Genomic DNA, 26,543 nt, shown 5'->3' with positions numbered 1-26,543 from the left:
TTACACAGATGAATTTGAAACTTAACAAATATAATCACAAGATTAATAATATAAGCTTAATTTCATATTTTCATTTTCATATTTGAGAAAAACAAATATTACATGTTCGTATAACAAAAGAAAATTGCAATCCAATGTATCATTAATACATTTAGAAACTTCCCACCATAACCTCTTCGAAAATTGACAATGCCAAAAAATATGAGGTACAGTTTCTGGTTAAATTTCGAAACGTTTCGTAACATAGTTATGACGTAACGAAGACTCGTTTATTGAAATCACGGGACTACGCCCTCCGAATCACTAGTTCGAAACAAACGATTCACAAAGGTTTCGAAGTTTCACGAAGCGTCTTTGGAGAGCGCCCAACACTAGCCTGAGTTGCTAGGCAACTGTACCAACGCCGGAAGTACGTGGCTGTGAGAGACATGGCGAACAAGAGGGGAACAGCTGTGCCTGTCCTCTTCCATCAAATTTTACGATATATTTCAGTGTTAATTCTCACTGTTTTATCCTATAAATTAACTTCGGCCTCAGAGGACGATGCATTTCGTGCCGGGCAGTCGATGCTGTCTCCGGTGGCTGCAGCATCACGGGATGTTCGGTAGGACTCGTATACGTTACATTGCTAATGTCCACAGCTGCGAAATTCACATGTGTTGGTTTGTTTATGTTGTGTAGTACCCTTTGAACCCCATAATTTTAAAATAAACGAATATGATTATGGAGTTATAAGAGACTTTCAGAAGTAAAGCACTTGGCTTCTCCTTTTTGTCTTGTGTACCTCCACCATCAATAACCTCTTTATTAACACCCAACCAGAAATGTTTTATATTGACTATTATACTTGTCACCATTATACTATGTTACCATTAATATATTATTAAAATATCTATTATTACAATGATTCACTTTTAAAATAAAAACAAACAATACTGTGAGAAACCGAAAAGTATGTTTCTCTCAAACTGAATCATTTTATAAATGATTTGATTTCCAAGTAGGGAAAAGCACAACTAATTTTTACAGATAAGTGTACAATAAAAATGTATTGTTTTAAACATTTTGATCATTCTTGTCCTTTTTGAAACAAAAAAAAAAAGAAAAATCCCCTGGAATATTTCACACCAAATTTAATGAAATATGTAATTGCTCAAAATTGTTCAAACTAATTTATTGAAAGTTCATTTCATTCATTTTTATTAACTTCTTTGTGATAGCAATCTAAGAAATCTGCTATTTTATAAAAGCATTTAGTTTGGTATTGGTTTGATATGCAGTGAAAAGTTGGAAAAAATTATTACAATTGTATAATAAAACATGCCTTGTTTGAAGCATTTTAATTGGAGAGAGGACAAAAAAGAAAAACACAGAATATTTCACACTTAATTTTATTTAAAAAATTTAATTTTAGGCATAAATGCGCAAAACAAAGTATTGAAAGTTTGATTAATTAAACATTATTAATAAATACTTATAAATACAATATAACATTTTAACCAACACATTAATGCCTAAAAATAAATATACTGCACTGTAGGAACGACCATGTTCTCTTACGAGAGGTTCTCTCGTATTGCGTAAGTTTCCTTACGCATCGGGAAAGTATTCTTTCTTCGAGATTTCTGAAAAACCCAAAATTATCCTTAATTTTGTAACATTATCAACGCAGTGCGACAGCCTGGCAGACCATAGCAGGCTATTCCAGCGTGCTATTGGCTGCTCTGCTGGCAACTGCAGCAGCCTATCGGTGAGCCCGCGTGACGTGGCGACCAATGAGGGCGCTTCGCGCCCACCTGGCTTCATTTGCCTACAGGTGGGGCGTGGCCACGTGTATATAAGCGGGGCTCACGGGCTGCGTATTCGATTTTCTTTTCTTCAGCGAAGCCCTTCGCATCGCTGGATCTGGAACCCGCCGCCGTGATCGTGCAGACGAGCAAGCAGAGTACAGCGCCTGAAGAAGCCGGCAGCTTCGCGCCACCTTCAGCCATCCGTGCCTGCTCTGCTATCCGGCAGCCCATATCCTTTTACGCTCAAATGTTGTCGCCGCTGCGTCACACTTTCTCAAAAAGAGCCGAGCGTTTGATACAAAATGTCTCGTTCCACCTGCGGCTCGTGTCACGCGCAGCTCAGTTCCGGGGACCGCCATGTGATCTGCGCTCTCTGCCTGGGCCGTGATCATGCCGCCGCCGCACTACTCGCCGGCGGATGCCCGGAGTGTGAGGAACTGACGATGTCGACCCTGCGGGCTCGACTCAATCAGTTCGATGACGACATCCCTCCAGTCCCTGCTAAGCCGCGCAGAAAGAAGCGCCACTCGCAGCGGACTCCGGAGTTCGCAGAGAGAAGCTCGCCGGAACCCTTACCGCAGGCTTCACTCTCGCCTTCCCCGCCCCCACCCCAGGCCGCCATTTCTGTTGCCGCCTCCGGGGATGATGTGGCCGCGGAACGCACCGACAGCTGCTCCATCATGGCTTCCGACAGCGAGGACTGGTCTTCCACGACCTCTTCAGTCCGGGCCTCCGGACGCTCTCGAGCGAGTGAGGACGCGGAACTGTTGCGCCTTCTCACCCGGGCTGTCGAGCAGCTAGGCCTCGAATGGGCCCTGCCCAAGGTGGCAGCGCCGAATTGACTTGACGGATGCTTCCTAAACAGTCGCTGCCGTGCGCCCACCTCCAGGACTGCACCTTTTCTGCCAGAGCTTCACGAGGAGCTCGCGAAGTCCTGGAACGCGCCATTCTCCGCGAGGGTCTCGTCTCAGGCTTCTTCGGCGCTCTCGCAAGTTGACGGCGTCGCTGAGAAAGGCTACAATGCTATCCCTCCGGTGGAAGAGGCGGTCGCAGCGCACCTTTGCCCGCCTTCTGGTTGGCGCTCAAAGGCTGCCCTCCCATCTAAGGCCTGCAGAGTGACGTCATCGCTGATCGGCCGCGCTTTCGCTGCCTCCGGTCAAGCGGCATCTGCTCTGCACTCTATGGCCGTGCTGCAAATCCTCCAAGCTAATCTCCGCGACCTGGACGAGAAAAGCTATGACACTGAGTTGGTCACGGATTTGCGAAGCGCGACGGATCTCGCCCTTCGCGCTACCAAGACCGCAGCACAGGCCCTCGGACGCTCTATGGCCTCCCTCACGGTAGCTGAGCGCCACCTCTGGCTCACGCTCGCGGATATGCGAGAAACAGAGCGCGCGGCCTTTCTAAACGCCCCGCTCTCCCCGTCTGGGCTCTTCGGACCAGCGGTCAAGGGGATCGTCGATCGTTTCTCTGAAGTGCAGAAGACGACTCAGGCCATGAACCTCTTCCTGCCTCGACGCCCCGGCGCTAGCAATAGCTCCGTTGCTCGCCGTCCTCGTGACCAGCCAGCACCGAGCTCCGCGCAGCGCCCAGCGCGGCCCCCTTCGTCTCAGCGATGACCGAGCGGCCGCCCCAAATCGCACTCTTCCAGCCGTGGTAAGCCGCCTCCCCCTCGGGGTCCCCGGCCTAGGATCGCGCTGAAGTCCGAGCCTTCAAAGTCCTCCTAGCCAGAGGCGAGAAACGACGGTTAAGTCCCGCCGCGGCCGGACCACCGTCAAAACTCTCTTTCCTGTCAGCCCCCACCACTGTGGCTGCTGCAGATGGATTTCACACAGCCAACGAGCCATCAAAACTGCCCTCTCGCCTGTCAATAACCGCCGTTTTTACGGCGAACCAGAGAAATCACAAAAGTTGCATTATTTCTGGTTGCACGGCTCACGCCGTAGGTGTTTCAAATGCAGTAAATGTGCCCACTTTTCTGTGTTCACCCCTGCACACAAGCACTATAAACCCCGTGTCTCTCACTCACATAAAGCGGCCACCGGCCGCTCGAGTGCTAGAGTTAGGTCACGTGTCCGCTTGTTTGCGTCCACGCCTAACCACCACACGCGCTGTCACACAGCCACTCTTAACCGGCCATGTTCCACGCGTAAGAGTTGTGCCCGCTCAAACGCGCTCACACATTTTCCCGAACATTATGCCTCAGGCGCCACGTGCCGCGCCACACACCATTTGTTCTCCGCCCAGGGTGGCCGGAGCGATGAGTGTAGGGCCACACACAAGCCACTCCCCGCTCGAAGCGGCAGAGATACAGTGTGTAGGGCGGCCAGCCATCGCGAGCGATCGGCTGGCCCACAGCACAGAGAGCGCGCGCACTGCGCCCGCCCCTCCTATACAGGCCGTCAAACCCGCGAAGCGCGGCGTTTTGAGCCCGGAGGCCGTTCTATCCCGTGTGGCACATGCGAGAGCGTGGGAAGCCATTCCAGGTGTATCAGAATGGGTGCTGAAAACAGTGAAGCACGGCTACACTCTGCAGTTCGCTCGCCGCCCTCCGCGCTTCTGTGCACGTACAGAGACGAGAGTGAGCGAGGAAGTAGCACATCTACTTCGAGCAGAGATAGCCACGCTGCTGTGCAAAGGGGCTATAGAACCGGTTCCCCATTCTATGAGCGAGTCAGGCTTTTACAGCCGGTATTTTCTCGTGCCAAAAAGGGATGGGTCGCTCAGACCGATTCTGGATCTGAGGCGTCTGAACAAAGCTCTTATGAGAAGATCGTTCAAGATGCTCACGACCAAGCAGATCCTCGCACATATTCGCCCGAGAGACTGGCTAATCTCCCTAGATTTGAAAGATGCATATTTTCAAATCAAGATAACGCCGCGTCACAGGCCATTCTTACGATTCGCCTTCGACGGCCAGGCTTATCAATACACCGTCCTTCCGTTCGGCCTGTCACTAGCACCCCGTACATTTACGAAGTGCATGGACGCGGCCCTCGCTCCCCTGAGAAGTCGAGGGATGCGAGTATTGAACTATCTGGACGATTGGCTCATCCTGGCGCAGTCAGAGGCCGAGCTCCTCGCCCACAGGGCAATGCTGCTCAGCCATCTGGACAGCCTGGGCTCATTAGTGCCCACGCAATCAACCTCATTTCTGGGTTTGAATCTGGACACTGTGGCAATGTCAGCCCGCCTGTCACCCCAACGCGCGCGCCAAGTTCGGCGCATGGCTGCGTACTTCCGGCCGGGCAAAATCGCACCTCTCAAGCTCTTTCAGAGGATGCTGGGACGTATGGCCTCAGCTGCAGCTGTGCTCCAGCTGGGCTTAATGCGCATGCGCCCGCTGCAATGCTGGTTAAACGCCCGAGTGCCTCACAGAGCCTGGGCGTCCGGAGGCTTCAGGATCAGAGTGACTCAGGGCTGCGTTTCAGCCCTAGAGCCCTGGTTAGTAGCCGACTGGTACCAGCGGGGAGTGACGATGGGAGCCATCTCACACCGCAAGGTCATCTCGACGGACGCCTCCACCTCGGGTTGGGGCGCCGTTTTCGAGGGCAGATTGGCTTCGGGCCTCTGGTCGAGCGGAGAAAAGCTCCTACACATAAACTGTTTGGAGATGATAGCGGTAGAGAACGCGCTCAAGCAGTTTCTCCCGCTTATACGAGGACACCACGTGTTGGTCCGGTCGGACAATACCACAGTGGTGTCCTACGTGAACCGGCAGGGCGGTGTCAGGTCCAGGTGTCTGGGCAATCTGACAGAACGCCTGCTCGTGTGGGCACACAGCTCGCTGCGCTCGCTGAGAGCTGCGCACGTACCGGGCCACCTCAATGTGGGCCCGGACAAGCTGTCCAGGGGCCTCATTCTCCCAGGAGAATGGTCCCTGCACCCTCAGACAGTCCAGCTGGTATGGCGCCTAGTCGGCAGAGAGGAGCTCGACCTCTTTGCAACAAAAGAGAACGCCCGCTGCCCGAGGTTTCTGTCCAAAAGCGAGGATGCGCTGTCCCAATCTTGGCCCAGCCTCCCGCTGTATGCTTTCCCGCTGATTTCCCTATTGCCCCAGGTCATAGCGAAAATCAGGGAGACGCGCCGCCCGGTGCTCCTTATAGCGCCGCGCTGGGAGAACCAGATTTGGTACCCAGAGCTGGTGAAGCTGTCGCACTCACCCCCCTGGCCAGTTCCGCTGAGAGCAGACCTCCTCTCTCAAGCAGGAGGGTCAGTTTGGCATCCCCATCCAGAGCGATGGTCTCTGCATGTATGGGTGACCAACGGATACCCGTTGACCTGCCCAAAGGGGTTATGAACACGATTTCACACTCTAGAGCCCCCTCGACGAGGCGGTTATATAGTTGTAAGTGGTCGGTGTTCACTGAGTGGTGTGTTTCCAAGGGATTGGACCCACAGCAATGTGGGGTCCAGCGGGTGCTCTCCTTCCTCTAGGAGCTGTTGGAACTGGGCAGGTCCCCTTCCACGCTCAAAGTGTATGTGGCGGCTATAGCAGCGTTCGCTCAGACGACGCTAGGTAGCACGCTAGGAAGGAACGAGCTCATCATCCGTTTCCTCAGAGGAGCCAGACGGATGAATCCCCCGCGGCCCCCATCAGTTCCTATATGGGATCTGGCCTTGGTCCTAGAGGCCCTGAAGGCTCATCCCTTTGAACCGCTCGAGACTGTGGAACCAAGGTTCCTTTCGCTAAAAAACGCGTTCCTGATAGCTCTGGCTTCAGTAAAACGCGTGGGGGATCTACACGCGCTCTCAGTGAGCCCGACGTGTATGGAGTTCGGCCTGAATGACTCCAAGGTCATTCTTAGGCCGAGGCATGGTTATGTCCCCAAAGCGATAGGCACTCCCTTCAGGGCGCAGATTGTCTCCCTCTCGGCTCTGCCAGCATCCGATGAGGGGGACGGTGGCAATGTCCTCTGCCCTGTCAGGGCATTGAGGATTTGCGTCACACGCTCCGCCGCCTTCAGGCGCTCTGAGCAGCTATTTGTTTCGTTTGGAGGGCGCACTAAAGGTCTCGCCTCCTCGAAACAGACCCTGTCCAGGTGGATAGTGGACGCGATTGCAGCAGCTTACGCTTCCAAACACCTGCAGTGCCCGCTAGGTGTCAGAGCACACTCCACTAGAGGCATGGCCTCTTCGTGGGCTTGGGCCAGAGGGATTTCCATCCACGATATCTGTATGGCGGCAGGCTGGGCCTCCCCGTCTACGTTCGTGAGATTTTACAATCTGGAAGTTCCTGCCTTACAGGCGAAAGTGTTATCAGTTCAATAGGGCTGTTGGTTCTGCCCAGTGATTCTGCGCAGACATAGCTCACATACTGGTAGTAAGTTCGGTACTAGGCTTATGTGAATTTGAAGGAGACCGGCGGTGCCGTTCCCTCATTTACGAGACAAGCTGTTGTGAGTTTGAAGGTGACCGGTGGTGCCGTTACCTCACTCATATAACAAGATATTGTGAATTTGAAGGCGACCGGCGTTGCCGTTCCCTCATTCATGAGACAAGGTGTGGCGAATTTGAAGGAGACCGGCAGGTGCCGTTCCCTCATTCATAGGACAGGGTGTTGTAACCACCCGTTGTAACCACCCGTCAGTTCGAATGAAGTGTCTGTATATGTGGTGGCCCGTTTTCCTTACCGGCCACCCTGCCCGAGCAGTGTTATGGTCCCCGGTTCCCTGGGATACATATGCTGTACGTGAGGCGCGCACGGCGTTGACAATGTGTTCCCGATGCGTAAGGAAACTTACGCAATACGAGAGAACCTCTCGTAAGAGAACGATACTCGGTTACTTAACGTAACCTCGGTTCTCTCTAGAAGAGGGAACGAGTATTGCGTTCCTTGCCGTGCGCCCCGCGGTCTTTTACGCTTCAGAACTACGAAAACCGAATACGCAGCCTGTGAGCCCCGCTTATATACACGTGGCCACGCCCCACCTGTAGGCAAATGAAGCCAGGTGGGCGCGAAGCGCCCTCAATGGTCGTCACGTCACGCGGGCTCACCGATAGGCTGCTGCAGTTGCCAGCAGAGCAGCCAATAGCACGCTGGAATAGCCTGCTATGGTCTGCCAGGCTGCCGCACTGCGTTGACAATGTTACAAAATTAAGGATAATTTTGGGTTTTTCAGAAATCTCGAAGAAAGAATACTTTCCCGATGCGTAAGGAAACTTACGCAATACTCGTTCCCTCTTCTAGAGAGAACCGAGGTTACGTTAAGTAACCGAGTATCGTTTTTATGTAATACTCAGATACCTCCTGTATGATGTGAATCCACCTGAGGGATTTAATCTCCGACGGGATGTGTACATTCGCATGGCCTCGTTGCTGAAGACACTGAGGAAAGAGAACGACTGGGTGCTAGTGTTGCCTCCATGGGGTCGTCTGTATCACTGGCAGAGCCCTGATATACATCAGGTCCGCATCCCCTGGGGGGAATTCTTCAGCGTCACCAGCCTGCAGGCTAACATACCAGTCATCGAGTATGAGGAATTTCTTGCTGGTGAGCAATGTTGTTTTGCAAATGCACATTTTTATTTAGCCTTTCATTCATTTGTTCAGACAGGGGTGTAGTGATTTTACGTTCGTCCATCCAAGGACGCTAAGTAAGGTAGTGATTGGTACACCGCTGATGTTGTGATTTTTGGATCACACTTCACTTAAGGTTATGAGGACATCAGATGGCCACCTTCCCCATCTCTTAGTTTGGGACACTAGTCAAGGCCTTTTACCATGGCTGTAATATGAGAACACTCCAAACAGGATAGAATCATTTATAATGAATGTAAAGTGGGGAGAGTTGGTCTGCTGATTTATCTGAAAGACTGGTGAAATTTGTAGAGCCTCTTCTGTATTATCAGCACAAGGAAGACTATGACTGTGTTACATTTTATTAACACAGATAAACAAGAAATAACTAACACAACTACTAAATGAATACAATGAACGATAAGGCCGCAAGTCCACCAAAGCGTTTTTTCACGCGGCTGGCTGTCGTATCCAATTGTTTTCAATGAGAGCGCCGCATTTTTTATTGGTCGCAGAGAGTTGAAGAATGTTCAACTTTGAGTAAAACGCAGCACTCATCACTGTCACTTTTCACCCAGCTGTCCAATCAGAGTGGAGGAGGGGCGGGACAAATACAACACCGACAGACCAACCGCCACATTCTGCTTGTACAACGTCAACAGATGAAAACAACAAGAATTATAACGGAACAAAATAATTTAAAACGAGCCAGAAGAAATATTTTACATTGAATTGGCATTTTTATAAAGAATCAATACAGAAACAAACTATCTGTAAAATGAGATGCTAGTAACACTTCCGCGGATATTCGTGTACATTCGCATGGCCTCGTTGCTGAAGACACTGAGGAAAGAGAACGACTGGGTGCTAGTGTTGCCTCCATGGGGTCGTCTGTATCACTGGCAGAGCCCTGATATACATCAGGTCCGCATCCCCTGGGGGGAATTCTTCAGCGTCACCAGCCTGCAGGCTAACATACCAGTCATCGAGTATGAGGAATTTCTTGCTGGTGAGCAATGTTGTTTTGCAAATGCACATTTTTATTTAGCCTTTCATTCATTTGTTCAGACAGGGGTGTAGTGATTTTACGTTCGTCCATCCAAGGACGCTAAGTAAGGTAGTGATTGGTACACCGCTGATGTTGTGATTTTTGGATCACACTTCACTTAAGGTTATGAGGACATCAGATGGCCACCTTCCCCATCTCTTAGTTTGGGACACTAGTCAAGGCCTTTTACCATGGCTGTAATATGAGAACACTCCAAACAGGATATAATCATTTATAATGAATGTAAAGTGGGGAGAGTTGGTCTGCTGATTTATCTGAAAGACTGGTGAAATTTGTAGAGCCTCTTCTGTATTATCAGCACAAGGAAGACTATGACTGTGTTACATTTTATTAACACAGATAAACAAGAAATAACTAACACAACTACTAAATGAATACAATGAACGATAAGGCCGCAAGTAAAAGTCGTATCCAATTGTTTTCAATGAGAGCGCCACATTTTTTATTGGTCGCAGAGAGTTGAAGAATGTTCAACTTTGAGTAAAACGCAGCACTCATCACTGTCACTTTTCACCCAGCTGTCCAATCAGAGTGGAGGAGGGGCGGGACAAATACAACACCGACAGACCAACCGCCACATTCTGCTTGTACAACGTCAACAGATGAAAACAACAAGAATTATAACGGAACAAAATAATTTAAAACGAGCCAGAAGAAATATTTTACATTGAATTGGCATTTTTATATAGAATCAATACAGAAACAAACTATCTGTAAAATGAGATGCTAGTAACACTTCCGCGGATATTCGGTATAATAACAAGCAAAGAGTCTCAACTGAAAAAAACCCGCTGCGCTGTCAAAACGCTCTCAAGCGCCCACAGCGAGGCGTTTTCAGCAGAGCGCCTAGCGTTTTCAGCAGAGCGTCTAGCGTTATCAGCTGGATAAAAAACGCTTTGGTGGACACGCAGTCTAAAGGAATAAAGTGCATACGATGCATAAAATACATGTGATCAAGTTGAATGATTTGCGTTATCTTATGAAAAGAGAAACTGTTCTTTCTCTGAAACTAAGGTTAAGAACCTTATTATGCATCAAACAAATAAACAAAAGAGTATTTGTTATGAACTAGCATCAACTAGCACCTCTAATGTAAATTAGAAAATCATATACTGATAATATACAATAATGCCAAGGTTTCTGGAAAGAGGTTTGGTTAAGTGATATTTACGTTCCAATTGGTTGAGTAAGCAGTCCGATGGCGGTGACTTCTTCCACTGGTTGTGCTGGGTGACAATGCAGTGGGAAAGGAGCTGGAGTCCGTTTCAACAGTCTTGAACACGAAGATATGTGGGATGCTGATCTCCTGGAGCACCAAAGGGTCCTAAAACCTGGAACACGCAGATGAGGCCCGGAAGTAGGTGCAGAAGGTCCTTAATCTGGAACACGCAGACAAAGGAACCTTGAAGTGAAGGTTTTGCTCTCCTGAGCTTAACCTTGTTGCAAATGTCTCTGTGTCTTCTACCTCTCTGGGTCAGACACTCAGGACTTGGTCAATCCGCTTTGGTCTCTCCGGCATGGAGACTCGGGACGTGCTGTAGTCGTCTCGCTGGACTAAAACTCTGAACGTAGTGGTTGTTAATGTCTCTTTCCTCACAGACTGGAGGCTCAGAACATGGTCGGATCTGTTGCTGCCTCACAAGCTGTAGACTCAGATCCTCGGATCTTTTATTGTCTCTCTGGATTAACCAGAGGCTCAGAATGTTACGGTGTATCTGATATGTCTCATCCTTGGTGGACAGACTCAGAACTTGGTGAACTGTTTGTCTCTCTCGAGGAGAGGCCGAGAACTTGGTTGATCTGTTTGTCTCTCTTGAAGGGAGACTCAGAACAAGGAGTGTCTGTTGAAAGGGTACCTTTATCCCTTTCCGATGAGGAGAGGACTTGTAACCTGAAAGTTGCGGGTTCGAGTCTCAGGTCCGGCAGGAATTGTCAGTGGGGGGAGTGAATAACCAGCGCCCTCCTCCACCCTCAATACCACGACTGAGGTGAGACCCTTGAGCAAGGCACCGAACCCCCAACTGCTCCCCGGGCGCCGCAGCAATATGGCTGCCCACTGCTCCGGGTGTGTGTTCACGGTGTGTGTGTTCACTACTGTGTGTGTGCACTTGGATGGGTTAAATGCAGAGCACAAATTCCAAGTATGTGTCACTATACTTGGCCACACGTAACCTTTTACTTTCAACTTTATCCACAGATTAATGAAGCCTACAATCAATCAGTTTCAAAAATAAATACCAAACCTGCCCTTATTGATAGAAAAGAAGTTGACAAAAAGATTGATTCCAATATTTGGTGAAAATATAGCACATAATAAGTGATTTATAGTGATTTAGAGAAGTGTGACTTTTTCCATTTTGTTCAAAACAAAAGCATTTCAAAACAAAATCCCTGGGGTGTATTATGATATGTCTCATCCTTGGTGGACAGACTCAGAACTTGGTGAACTGTTTGTCTCTCTCGAGGAGAGGCCGAGAACTTGGTTGATCTGTTTGTCTCTCTTGAAGTGAGACTCAGAACAAGGAGTGTCTGTTGAAAGGGTACATTTATCCCTTTCCGATGAGGAGGAGATTGCAATTTGGCGCTTCTCCATTCCAGTGTTGCGATTGGCTGCTGGCATCAGAGAGGGCACACAGTGTGGCCCACCCTTCTTTCCCCTGTGGAACTCATTTGAATACTGTACACAGTTATAAGTCTTTAAAGTGTCTTTAAAGTTTACCAATGCATTTCTCACTTTCCAAACCACCATCAGAATACCCTTGGCACTATTCTAAACAAATAGACACCAAACACGATGGAAAAAGATTGGACTGTCATGCATTCATTCATTTGTTCATTATCAGCTGAATCTGTGTAAGATGTTGCATTACAAATAGCTGTCACTGAGAATACTTATTTCTCTTAATAAGTATGAAATGGATGTGTGTAGTTAACATCAGTCTTAAGGTTTCCAAACATAGTTATGAATGGATTTGGATGGATCATTGTGGTCTTTCTTTGCTTCACCCACTACTGCTGAGGTCCTGAGGATTTTTCATGGCAGTCACAGACCAGGAGAAACATGCTTAATGGGTTAGTTCACTCAAAAAGGAAAATTCTGTCATTAATTCCTCACCCTCATGTCGTTCCAAACCCATAAGACCTTCATCTTCGGAACACATATGAAGATATTTTTGATGAAATCCGAGAGCTCTCTGGCGCCTCCATAGACAGCTATTTAATTAACACTTTCAAGGCCCAGAAAGGTAGTAAAAACGTTATTAAAGGTGCAGTGTGTAGTATTTATGAGGATCTGACAGAAATGTAATATAATATACATAACTATGTTTTCAGTGGAGCGGTGTCCCAATACTTTTGGGAATGTTGTGTATATTGGATTAAATCTTTTTGTCAGCTTGATTTCTTTCGATTAGGACATGTTTTGTATTTATTTTTTAAACTGACTGATTGTAGGACCATCCATTGAAAATATAGTGTTCAGGAGCATGTTCATTACGTTCATCTTCACTTATTTCACGGCTCTGTGGAATACTTGATTCTGATTGGTCAATCGCGCATTCCAGCGGTATGTTATTCCCAGATAACAACCGCCAAAGTGAATAACACACCGCTCATCCGGGTAAAACAAGTTATCTTTACAGGTACTACTTATATGCTTAACGTGTCACTCCGCTGTCGTCGACTGTCTTGCACCACTTAACCACAATGGAAGACTTCAGCATTAATTTCAACATATATTGTAAAAACAAATCTTTTCAGCAGCGGATAAAGGCTCAAAGCAGTTTGGAACTGTTTTTCTTTGCAGAAGAGCTAATAAAATATTTAAACTCGAGACAATATTTCGTGTCTAATTTACTTGAGACAAGTAACTTAGCCGTGCAATAAGCGGGATAATGTACATCCAGCGGTACATACATTTTCCCTTACATATGTTCATGTGTGCTTGCAAAGATAAAGGCCTTGGCCTATGCATGCGTAGATGCATGCACACTTGCACTACTGCACATACTCGCATATGTTTATGTACACAGACAAACACAGTCGTGGCCTAATGGTTAGAGAGTCGGACTTGTAACCTGAAAGTTGCGGGTTTCGATACTCAGGTCCGGCAGGAATTGTCAGTGGAGGGAGTGAATAACCAGCGCCCTCCTCCACCCTCAATACCACACCTGAGGTGAGACCGTTGAGCAAGGCACTGAACCCCCAACTGCTCCCCGGGCGCCACAGTAATATGGCTGCCCACTGCTCCGGGTGTGTGTTCACGGTGTGTGTGTGTGTGTGTGTGTGTGTGTGTGTGTTCACTACTGTGTGTGTGCACTTGGATGGGTTAAATGCAGAGCACAAATTCCAAGTATGTGTCACTATACTTGGCCACACGTAACCTTTTACTTTCAACTTTATCCTCAGATTAATGAAGCCTACAATCAATCAGTTTCAAAAATAAATACTAAACCTGCCCTTATTGATAGAAAAGAAGTTGACAAAAAGATTGATTCCAATATTTGGTGAAAAATATAGCACATAATAAGTGATTTATAGTGATTTAGAGAAGTGTGACTTTTTTATTTTGTACAAAACAAAAGCATTTCAAAACAAAATCCCTGGGGTGTATTCCAGAAAGCAGGTTATGTGACATACCCAGGTATGTTTAGGTAATGGAGGTCATTTCACGGTATGTAAGTAGCCATAGCAACTTATTCTCTGAACATAACCTGCTCCAGAGCAGGTTCTTGTCCAAGGTTAATTTACTTCAGAGGTGTTCAGCGCATGCGTGCCCAATTAATGAGGCTCCAGTGGGTGTGACAGCTTTTGCACAATATTATAGGCCTATACTGTATAGTTATATCGATATATAGGCTAAAGCACTATTAAAACAAGTATATGTTTATTTTATTATATACAGTATGTGTATTACATATGTTATATATATGCGTGTGTGTGTGTGTGTGTGTGTGTGTGTGTACATGTTTTTCTATTCCGGTGGGGACTAAATTCTAAATTAAAAATGCAGAAAGTTTTGTGCATTGGGTAGGTTTAGGGGTAGGGTTAGTGTAAGGGGATAGAATGTACAGTTTGTACAGTATAAAAACCATTACATCTATGGAGTGTGTGTGTGTGTGTGTGTGTGTGTGTGTGTGTGTGTGTGTGTGTGTGTGTGTGTGTGTGTGTGTGTGTGTGTGTGTGTGTGTGTGTGTGTGTGTGTGTGTGTGTGTGTGTGTGTGTGTGTGTGTGTGTGTGTGTAAATTATCATCTCACACATCGTTGATCTGCATTCATTTATTATAATTAACAGGACGTTTTCTATGCTATAATGTATTTCTATGATTAAAAAAAACATTTGTGATGTATATTACCTTTCAAGCAATGTGGAAGCAAAATTCTTAAACATAAAAAATAAACATTTATAGTAGTGGTGGGCATAGATTCATTTTTTATCTCTATTTTAATTCCAAGATTAATCTAGATTAAAATGGCTCATTTGAATTCTGCCGAAGGCATTCAGAATATGTATGCTCGTAAGTGATCGTGTGTCTTTTTGTAGTTTGAATAATAAATAACTTCTGTCCCTTTAAGACCGGACGCATGCATGGATCCCACTATTCCTGTGAGCTGGTTACGACCAAGATGGGCATTGAGACATTTTTGAGTGTATTTGACCATCAATAAGCTGGAAAAAGGAGCTCATTTTTGCACTTGAATGTCAGAGGCAGCTTTATTACGGTATGTGTGTGTGCACTTCAGATGCGAGCGTGAAATCTGCGGGAATTAGTAGAATTAACGTTATGTGCAACCCCACGTGAAATTCAGACCGGTCACACCAATACTAACAAAATTCCAGCAGAACACCCGTTCGCAATGTTCTGAGGATTAAAGCCGCACTAGGTAACTTTTGCTCTCGGGCTCCCCCTACAGTTGTGAAACAGTATTGTCCTCTACTACTGTCGTAAACGGTCACTCTACATCAGGGGATGCATCGCACGTGCATTTGTTGACATGACAACTATGATAGCCCTGAACACTGCAGGAGTTCACATGCAGGTGTTCTGCTTGCGTCGCGTGTGAAATGTCTTCATCCCAGGTACAGTGGCATATGTTTCAGCATGTCATATGAATACAATTTCATGGGTTTTATTTTTTTCAAACGCCAAATGATCGCGATGCTCACGTTTACAAGCCAGCGTCATTATAGTAGCCTAGTCTATTGGTTCCCGTTTTACAGAATCTATATGATACTTCAATTCAATGTTTGAGTGGTAGGTAATAACCATATATCGTCAATATTATAATATCAAGCTACCATAGATGAATCTGCAAATTTGAAAAATCGATTTGCATTAAAGCTTGAGGAAAGACAAATAAACCAATATCACAGACATGTTAGGTATCCTAAAATATGATTTTGTATGTATTACGTATTTACTTGCAAGAATGTAGCCCCTCCTCCTTCAGCTTACGCCAACGAGCAAACGCTGGCCCAATGTTGATCCTCGTCCTGCCTTTAATCCGATCACTTTCTCGTTTTCTCTTTTTGCTTTCCTCAGACAAAACCTTTGCTTTCTTATTTTTCTGTGCTGCTTCGGCCATGACTATAACATTCGGCAAACAAATGATTTGCGAGCGATTTTTTTTCACGCACGTCCGAATTTAAGGAAGTGGGGATGGTGGTGGAAGTGACGTATATGCCGTAAAGCAGTCTAATTTTGTAGTTCTTTTTGTTCTCGGGTTACTACCCGAAACCCGAAGTTTAAAAGTACGATTAAAAACGATACAGACCCCGTCAGGCTATGGCAGACGTGTCATTCAACCTATTGTAAGTCGATGTATCATCACAAGAGTTTTGAAAATATATTATGAAGGTTGAAAAGTTACCTAGTGCTGCTTTAAACGGACTGAATGAGAGGAGGCGGGTGCGTGTCAACTCGCTGTCGGTCGGAGAGGAGAGCACAGCTGATATCGATTCTGTAGAAAATGAGTAGGCCTTTTGTATCGTTTCAGTATCGATACATAGCGAAATATCGATATTTTTGACAACACTAGTAGGCATACACACAGGTTCGCGCCCCCACAGTGCAATTCGGCTAGGTATACATCCGCGCTAAAATATCAAGGTGAAAGTCATCATAGCTTGCGTAGTATAGACCCAGCTCCCAACCCAACTTTGAGAATAGATTAACGGCGATATTTTTTTATCGCCCGATAAGAGTCAAGAGTTAACGCAGCACGTTAACGCCGATAACGACCCACCACTAATTTATAGCCATGTTATCTTTGCAAGCAAGCACAGACTGTTATTTAGTTTAATCAGTCTTTTTTTAAATTATATAAATAGCACCAAACAAACACTTTAAAGATTATTAAACAAAAAGTATGTTTTGGGTTAATATGTATGGTTGACGGATAAGTCAAGTCAGGTCACCTTTATTTATATAGCGCTTTTTACAATGCAGATTGTTTCAAAGCAGCTTCACAGTGTTAAACAGGAAAATAATGCAACAGAATTTGATTTGGCCGTGCAGCCTCTCTGGAGAAAACGGTGATGTCATCAGCTCATTTCAATTATCATACAGTGACAATGTGGGCAGATCAGTTATTTAGTTGATGTATTTAATTTAGTTTAGTAATTACATTTATTTGGATATTTAGTTGAAAATTTAGTGTCCCTAACTGAGCAAGCCAAGCCAAAGGCGACAGTGGCAAGGAACCAAAACTCCATCAGGTGTCCTAATGGAGAAAAATAAACCTTGGGAGAAACCAGGCTCAGTTGGGGTGCCAGTTCTCCAATTAACAAACAGTGTATGATTATTATTCTGCCAACTTTACAGGTCAGAGGTCATATTAGATCGGAATATACGAAAGATCAGAGTCATCACGCCGGAGACGGGTTTATTGAGGATGACGTGTCGATTAAACAATTATTAAATAGTAGGGGTGTAACGATTCATCTACTACATCGATGTATCGATTTATTTTCTTATGATCTAACTACATCGATCTGTGCTCGGCAAGTTGGCCTTCCGGACGACATATATCGATCTAACATCGTTTTAAAAGGTAATCAATCGATTGTATCGATCATAGAAAATAACGCATTGGATTTAAGCACGTCAGACTTTATATGGATGTTTTTTCTTAGCACTTTTAATGATAAAGGCGTTAAACGTTACTCGATTCAGTCTGCCTATCTGTGACATCATCGCAACGCACCAGCAGCAGCGCTCATTGAAATGAATGGGATTGTGTCGCTTTGTCGCTGCGTGTCGCTGGCGGTGTGAACGGGGCTTGAGAAAACAAAACATAGCATGGCGCATGGCAGAGGAGAAGCCAACGAGCGAGAAATTATCAAGCCACCAAGAGAAAGAGCTACCTGTACTTTCAACCCTTGCTTGTTACCTGTGCATTCCTGAGACCAGTGTGCCAGCAGAGCGAGTTTTTAGTACTGCTGGCGACATAGTGAACGCACAGAGAAGTGTTCTGCGGTCAGATCAGGTTGATATTGTTGAAAAAGAAATCTGTAGAGTCATTGAAGAGTAGTTGGTTACATTTTATCTTTTGTTAAATATTGTTTGTTTATTAAACTGAGAGTAGTAGCAGGTTCAGCCAGTTTATTCAACCTGAAGAAATGTTGGTTGCACTTTATTTTTGATATTAATATTGTATTTGTATTATTTTAATGTTGAAAAACAACAGCAAAAGTAGCAGGTAAACCTACTATTAATTAAATCTGAAGAGAAGTTAGTTACACTTTATTTTTGATATTAATATTGTATTTGTATTATTTTAATGTTGAAAAACAACAGCAAAAGTATCAGGTAAACCTACAATTAATTAAACCTGAAGAGAAGTTAGTTGCACTTTATTTTTGATATTAATATTGTAATATTATTATGTTGGATAACAAAAGCAGAAGTAGCAGGTTAACCTACTGTTGAAATGTTGGTTGCACTTACTGTGCTTTTATTGAAAATGTATTGAATATTGAAAATGAGAGCAGAAAAGGTTAACTTCCTGTTAATTCAACCTAAACTGTTGGTTGCACTTTATTCAAATAAAATTTGAATGCATTTGCCATTAATTGTTGTTTACTTGTTTGTTTATATCCATAATTAATTGATATACCGGATTCCCTTACAAGAAACAACAGGAATCTAGGAAACTTCGCCTGCACTGACCAGTATCCAGATATTTATTTCAGTCACACAATTTTAGGCTAAAAAGTTACTGAATCGATTTCAAGTCACTGAATCGTTTCGGATCGTATCGTTCTAAATGAACCAATATCGTCCTTGAATCGTATCGACAACCTCAAATCGTGATATGAATCGTATCGTTGTTAAAACGAATCGTTACACCCCTATTAAATAGGAATATTCGAAAGATCAGAGTCATCACTCCGGAGACGGGTTTATTGAGGATGACGTGTCGATTTAAACAATTATTAAATAGGAATATTCGAAAGATCACAGTCATCACGCCGGAGACGGGTTTATTGAGGATGACGTGTCGATGAGGCAATTTCAGGGGGAGTCTAATTGACACGGCCTCTGCTGACACTTCAGGGATGCATTGGTCATGTCTAGGCGCAGGTCCACCATCTGGATACGGCCCGGATCCAGCTGACTGCAGACAACTTGGATAAGATAACCCCCCCCTCAGACCAATGAGGGCTACGATCAATCAGTTCCCAAAATAAATACAAAAAATGTTTTAACTGATATGAAAACAAATTGACAAAAATATTGAATCCAATATTTGGTGATAATATAGCAAAGCGAGTGATTTACAAGCAATTCTTAAAAGGACCGTCATTTTTGACCGGGAACACCAGAGGTGTTACAGGGTGTCAACACAGCGTAAGGGTTAAAAATATTTGCAATTCCATATGGTGACTCAGTCTTGCGTAACTGTCGAGTTAGTCATATTGTATTTAAATATAAGTAGGAACATTGCATTTCCAAACAATAAAAGCTGAGACTGAATTATAATTCCCATTCTGTCTCTATTATTGGTCTCAGAGGCTGGGGGTCCCTTTATTGACCAGATCCTTGTGCTGCAGAGCTATGCAGAGGGCTGGACAGATGGGAAATGGGAGGAGAAGGTGGATGAACGACCATGCATTGAAAGACTGATGTACTCAAAAGACAAACAGGGCTATTACAGGTACTGCTTTAAATTCAGAGGTTCATCCAATTTAGGTGTTCTTGACATAAAAGGAGGATGCAAGGAATGTTTATGCGTCTTTTTAAGCCATACGTTTAATATATAATATATTCTAAATGTATTCAAATGTATTAATTTTAATAAAAAGGCATTTGTAAAGGTTTAAAATGATCTTTAAAAATTATATTATTATTATTATTATTATTATTATTTTATTATTTTATTTTTTTTAAATTACGGTCATTTTTAGACTCCCAGTCATGTCATTCCAAATTCTTTTTTTTTCTCTGTGGAACACAAAATGAGAAATTTTAATGCAGCTCTTTTCCATATAACCGCATTTTACCGCAATTAGCATGAGAGCCCAATTCCAAAACACAGATGGGAGCAGCGCAAATTAGCGCCTTCAGAAGTCAATCTCACATGTTGATTTGGTGCTCAAAAACATTTAACTATTAATAAAAGTTGTACTGCTTAATATTGTTGTGGGAAACCATTAATCATGTTTTTTAGAATTCTTTGATGAATGGAAAGTTCAAAAGAACAGCACTTATTTGAAATAGAAAGCTTTTGTAATATTATAAAGTATTTACTGTCTTTTTTGATTAATTTAATGCATCCTTTCTGAATAAAAGTGTTACATTTTTAAAGCATTGATTCTTTTGAATGGTATGTCCATACAACTTGTGTCTTATATTCCAAGACTTCTGAAGCCACACAGTGCCTTTGTGTGAGGAACAAACTGAAATAAAAGGGATAGTTTGGGACATCATTTACTCGCCCTCATGCTGTTCTAGTGTGTGATTTCAAAAGAATATATTTTAAACCGTTTTGTCCATACAATAAAAGTCCAAACAATACAACACGGGACCTTCTTTTGTGTTCCACAGAAGAAAGAAATGCAAAGGACTTGAACAAAGTAAATGATGCCAGAAGTTTAATTTTCAAACTATTTCCCTAATTTAATATAGTTTCTCTTTCTCCAGAGGTTGGTTTTGGGGTTATGAGGAGACCAGAGCATTGAATGTCACCTGTTTATCTGCTCAAGGACATGCCTCTATCTTGGCCTCTGCCCTACAAAACAACTTAACAGCCACGTAAGTCACTTTGTAAATAAGTTTGCAATAAAATTGCTTTGAAAGGCAAATGGGAGTGTTGTACATTTGTTGTCATTGAACCACAGGTCAGTAATGCTGGACAGAGCTGAGACTGTCCTTCATGATCACTATGCTGGGAAGGACTACTGGGATGTAAGTCCATCAACAAATATTTTCATGTTTTAGAAATAATTTAGCTTAAGTATTGTAGTAATTAATATTTGTGAAACCTGATTTGAACCAAATATTTGATTCGATTGCATTTTTTTATAACAGACACGGCGAAGTATGGTGTTTGCCAAACACTTGCGTATCATAGGAGACGAGTTTAGGGCCAAGTATCTCAACTCCACAGATAAACAGGACCAGACACCATACAACGAGGACTGGACCCGAACAAAAGTATGTTTACTGTACATTAATGCTCCCTTCTCATTGTTCAAATACAAAAAGTGCTGGTGTCACTGCTGTCTGCATGATAGATAGAGTCAAACTGGTATTTATGCAACAAGATGAAGGATCTGAGATCACATGTCAAGACAATGGGTTTCTAGAATGTTTGAAATGTGCTTTACACCCACACTAATTTCATTGTGACAGCAGTCATATTTGTAACTTTTGTAAATTCTTGGACCCAGAACAGGTTGGGCAGTGCTAAGGGAGGCCCTTACCTGGGAGTCCACTTACGTAGGAAGGACTTCATCTGGGGTCACAGAGAAGATGTGCCTAGCCTTAAAGGTGCCGTAAAGAAGATCTATAGCCTCATGAAGAAGCACAAGCTTCAGCAAGTCTTTGTTGCCACCGATGCAGACGAAGAAGGTACAGATCAAAAGAAGAAGAGTAAAACATCAATAACGTACAGCGGATTTAAGCTTCCATTCAGAGATGTTTTCTTTTTTACAAAACTTTAACTGAATAGAGGTAGAGGTCATACTTCCCGCCAATCAGCAACATACATGATATTGTGGTGTTTTAAGGAATATTTACAAAAAAAAATTCTGATATTTGTTATTTTTTACTCAACTTCATGTCATTCCAAAACCTGATTTGTTTTGTTGTTCAGCACAATATACGATTTTAAAGAATATTCATGCATGTCTCTCAAGCTTCAAAGAGGACATAAAAGTAGTTAAAGGAAGGGTAGGCAATTTCAGAGTGGCTAGCAATAGCAAGCTAGCTTTGAAAGCATGAGATCTCACCCTCCCTTCAGAGCTCTCTTTCTTGACTGCTGCAGATTAATTTCGGCGTTGATAGTGTTGACATAGAAAGGCATAAATCCGAGTCTGAGGACGTGAACAGCTCCGTGACGGGTAGCCTTCTCGTAATTGACCTATCGGTAAGCCCCGCCCCCCTTAGTTACTGTTGTTAACTCGGACAAACAAACGGAGTTGCTATATCTTACAATGTACAGCTGTCAGTGTGAAAACCTTATCCCAAGATGTTTTTGGACACAGATTGTAGCGTATATCCCGTCTGAATGATGGCCAAACTTAACTGATGGTTTATCAAGTTTATTGCATCGTTTTTCACTCCAAAAAATCATCGTAAGAGCTGAACAAACAAAGCATAAGAAGTGCGCATTAACGTCTCATACGCAAACTCTCTCTCTCCGTTGCATTACCATTAACATAAACAGCAAATTTCACAAAAACACTCAAACAACTAACAGTAAACAAACATATACACAGACCGTATGCCTTTTCGGGGGTGCAGTTAATAACTGGTAAACTTTGTATCTGCAACTCCGATAAACTGCGTGCAAGCTCTTTCCTTTCACTACCCGGAGACTATAATACCCATCAAAATATGAGTCCTCCTTAGTAGGACAGATAATGTAGACTTTAAACATATCTAAAATTAAATTAATTTACATATAACCAGTTTAATATGGAGTGGCACTGAAATGTAGACCTTCGTGTTTTTGACCTACAGTGTTAACGTTACATGACGTGAGAACAGTTAGTTATTTCGGTTTGTATATTAGCAGGGACTTTAATCGTAACTTAACGAGAGTATGACAAACAGAAAATCCTCTCAGGATCCCTGGAGTCAGTGTTACAGTACCTCAGGCACTACGTTTTAGCATTTTTGTAGCATAAACACCATCAAACCGATGAGAGCTTCCAATGTTTCTCTATGGCGCTGACACCTAAAGATGTCCGAGTTCCGGTCCCAGCGCAACTGATACTCAACTGCTATTGGCTCATCTGTGTTCGAGGGGAGGGGCTTACCGATAGGTCAATTACGTTTATGACATGGTGTGAACGCAGCATAAGCTTGTTGTTTTGGTTCAGGAGGAACTAAAAGGTGGCTGCTGTTTGTTTACGGCGCCCAGTGACTGTCTGTCCACAACTCTGCATAGCCTTACGGAACACACTGATGATGTGTGATGTCTGCGCGAGTAGCGTGTGCGGAGGTATGGAAATAAGTACGTAGACAGGCAGGTAATTCGGACCGAATGACACTTTTTGGTCCTGAGACTTCCATAGACGATATATTACATTTTTTAATACTTAGACCACTTCTATTATTGATTATCAGGATGTGAAGAGAGTTTCAACCAGAATAACAAAAAGTGTTAAGAAAAAATGTCCTGCCCTACCTTTAATATGACTTGTGCGCTATTTATATTACAATTATATTAGCCATTTGATAGCTTTGTATAAGGTTTTTTATTATATTTATTCACTTGTAATTTTCTCTATGGAGTCCTTAAAGGAATAGTTCACCCAAAAATGAAAATTTTGTCATTACTTGCTCACTCTCAAGTTGTTCCAAACCTATACGAGTTTCTTTTTTCTGTTGGACACAAAAGAAGATACTTTAAAGAATGTCGGTAGCCAGACAGTTGACGGTAGCCATTGATTTCCATAGTAGGAAAAAAAAATGGGTTATTAACTGTCTGGTTACCGAAAATCTTTAAAAGATCTTTTTTAATGTTCCGCAGAAAAAACTCATACAGGTTTTGAACAACATGAGGGTGAGTAAATAATGACAATTTTCCTTTTTGGGTGAACTATTCCTTTATGGGCTCCATAGAGATTATAAGTGAATAAATATAATATATTTTTTTTTAATTAATTCATACAGCCTGGTGAGCATAAGAGACTTTATGTATGTATGTATGTATGTTTGTGGATTTGTATGTGACATCAGGCCTTTTCTTCTTTTAGAGCTTGCTAAACTGAAAAGGATGCTTCCTGAGATGGTTCGCTACGAGCCCACCTGGGAGGACATTGAGCTCCTGAAAGATGGAGGGGTGGCTATCATAGACCAGTGGATCTGTGCCCATGCAAGGTATCTAACCACCACACCCTCTGCTGTGCTTTTTTCCGTCGCAACAAATAGGTTATGAAATGACATTGCATTTTTTATGCTGTACGTGTACAAAACCTTCTTTATCAACTGTTAAATAATGAATCATCTACTCCAATTTAAGTCAGACTTAGTAGCTTTTCAAGCCAGTTAAGATTTTTTTCTTTTAGTCCTTTTTTCCTTTATCTCTTTCTTTGGCTATATTCTTTCTTTCTATAGCTTAATTTTAAATCTGTCCCTAGATTATTAAGTTGACAGAGTGTCAGTATTAGAGACAATACTTGAATTTTGTTTCTATTTAAACTTAGTGTTGGGAACTTAGAATAAAATAATGACAAAAGGTGTTGTTTTGCACTTTTTTTCTCTTGGCATTTTAATATCAACTTAATTTTAAAAGTTTATTTCGGAAGAAGGATCCTTGCTAATTTAATTTGATTAATTGCTGTTTCATTGAATTGGGTGTGACTCTGAAAGATTCTTTCTATTAAAAGCAAAAGGCACATGTCCCATGACGTCATGGCTTGCATGACAATCCTTTCAATCAACTCAAGCACTTGCTTTTCCGGAAAAAATTCTCTTTGTTTGATCTGACAACCAACCAACAACCATAGTATTTCTTTTGTGAAACAATAATGCATCACCCACTCACATCTGTTGTCTCTCTTGCCAGGTACTTCATTGGGACATCAGTTTCAACCTTCTCTTTCAGAATACATGAGGAAAGAGAAATCCTGGGTTTCGATCCTAAAGCCACCTATAACCGATTCTGTGGTGACGATGAGAACGAATGTGAGCAACCAACACACTGGAAAATTGTCTACTAATAACACAGAAACCATAGAAAACATGATGCTGGTCACACAGACTGCCGTTGATTTAAGAGGAATCTCTATATTTTTTAATGTTTTTGCTGACAATGTTGAAAATACACAAAAACTTTAAAGGCAGAGCCCATGGATTCCGATTGTGTAAAATGTAGATAAGTCCTTTGTTAGATAAGGGCAGCCGTAAGAGGAATACATCAAATGGCTTTTATCTCATATCTTGTGTCAGATATGGAATTTGTGAATGATGCTGCTCTGTTCTCTCAGTTCTTTCATTAGGATTGTTGATACTAAAGATGAACTGTGTATAACACTGTGATCAAACCGGTTTAAAAGAAATATTCAACATGATATTTCACCACTGCTCCAGAAGTCTAGCTTTTTGTGTAATGTGATACTTGCCAGTTATTTTTGTCTTACCACATTTTCTGCCTTTGACAAATGTATAAACATACAGTATTAGTGTTTATTTGATATGTCTGCCAGTATTGTGTCTGCTATTTGGGGGGACAAAAATTGTGCTTTCACAGACTTTGGCCATACAGTATTTTTACACTACAGTAGTGACGTTTTCTCGTGTTCTAATTCATTTGAATACCACATCATGCTTTTTACTTTCATAAAGAAAGATACCTGGAGGTGTTCAATCATATGTATGACAAAACCATCTGGTAAGCATCTGGTATGGCAACATTATCTTTGTTTTCATCACTTGATGGCAAACAGTTTTTCATTGGTAGGTTTTCGTTTGTGTATTTTTTTTATGTTGTTTGGAAATACAAATGTATGTTTACCATTACCTTGCTGAAATGTACTGTATATGTGCTCTTTCTATAAATGTTTTCTTGGAAGTTTTTTTTAAATTAAAATGAAATTGTAATGATCACATCAGTTGATGAACTCTGTGAACAGAGTTTTCTTATAAGGATTTTAATTATAATCAGTGCCTTGGACTGTAATCCATTATATATCCGCCAGATACATTAGTAAACTTCCTGTAAGTTTTGTTCATTCATACTGTTTTTTGCAATCTCTCTCCTGAGGGTTGAATCTGGATTCATATGATGCCAATCTGTCCAGCTCAAAGCTATACCGATCATTTTACCTCAACTTGTGGGTGGAGACAATGCTTTGTTACTTATTCTCACAGAAAAAGGGCAGAATGAAGTGTTTTTCAGTCTTTTGTTCTGTTGATACTTAAGGAACTATCCAAGCCAAGTCAATATAACAATAGCGTGCTATGTGAATCCTAATCTTGGCTGTTTATAATTACAATCAGCTTTGGAACTGAATAACAAGTTAGGTGATATACAATATAATGTATGTACATTTATTTCCTTTTCCTATTAGAGTTTAACCAAAGGAAGGTTTATATTTATGAACTTAATCTGTAGAACCATCATGACTTCACAAAAACTCTGACTGTGATCTCCATTTCAATGGAAACCAGATCAAATATGTTTTTCTCCAACCAGTCCTTTACCACAGTTCCTTCATTACGTTCATGTAATCATGAATAGGCTGGGAAAAAAACCTTTGTAGAAGATCATTTTAAAGTGAATATTTCTCAGGATAGGGTTTTTTTCCCCCTTCAGTTTCTTTGAGGCACATACTTCAAGTTTTGGCTACAAATTTTTTGTTTTAAATATTGTAATTAATATTTGTTGACACCGACCTGAGAACATGGTTCGAAAAAATCTTGTCTACTCAAGATACAGCATGGAATTTTAGGTTTCACTCTTCTTATGAAACCATCCCAGATTGACAGGA

The 26,543-nt window shown here is 42.9% G+C and overlaps 1 protein-coding gene across 2 annotated transcripts; it reads left to right on the top strand.

The window, feature by feature from the left end:
- Positions 1-411: 411 nt before the first annotated feature.
- pofut2 (protein O-fucosyltransferase 2) lies at positions 412-25,783 on the top strand (the record flags this gene model as incomplete). Of its 2 annotated transcripts, XM_079821331.1 has the most annotated exons (10): positions 429-604; positions 8,034-8,085; positions 9,121-9,319; positions 19,393-19,537; positions 20,524-20,634; positions 20,721-20,787; positions 20,911-21,036; positions 21,273-21,453; positions 23,808-23,931; positions 24,620-25,670. In XM_079821331.1, the coding sequence occupies 10 exons, from the start codon at positions 429-431 to the stop codon at positions 24,771-24,773; spliced, it is 1,335 nt and encodes a 444-aa protein (XP_079677457.1). In that variant the 3' UTR covers positions 24,774-25,670. The 2 variants fall into 2 exon arrangements, with proteins under 2 accessions (XP_079677456.1, XP_079677457.1); XM_079821330.1 differs by lacking the exon at positions 9,121-9,319 and having other exon boundaries at positions 412-604; positions 8,034-8,284; positions 24,620-25,783.
- Positions 25,784-26,543: the final 760 nt, after the last annotated feature.

Source organism: Gobio gobio, assembly GCF_949357685.1.
Source record: "Gobio gobio genome assembly, chromosome: 7".
Lineage (NCBI taxonomy): Eukaryota > Metazoa > Chordata > Actinopteri > Cypriniformes > Gobionidae > Gobio > Gobio gobio.
The sequence above is the reverse complement of the archived record's forward strand: the minus strand, read 5'-3'. Positions and strand labels throughout refer to the sequence as shown.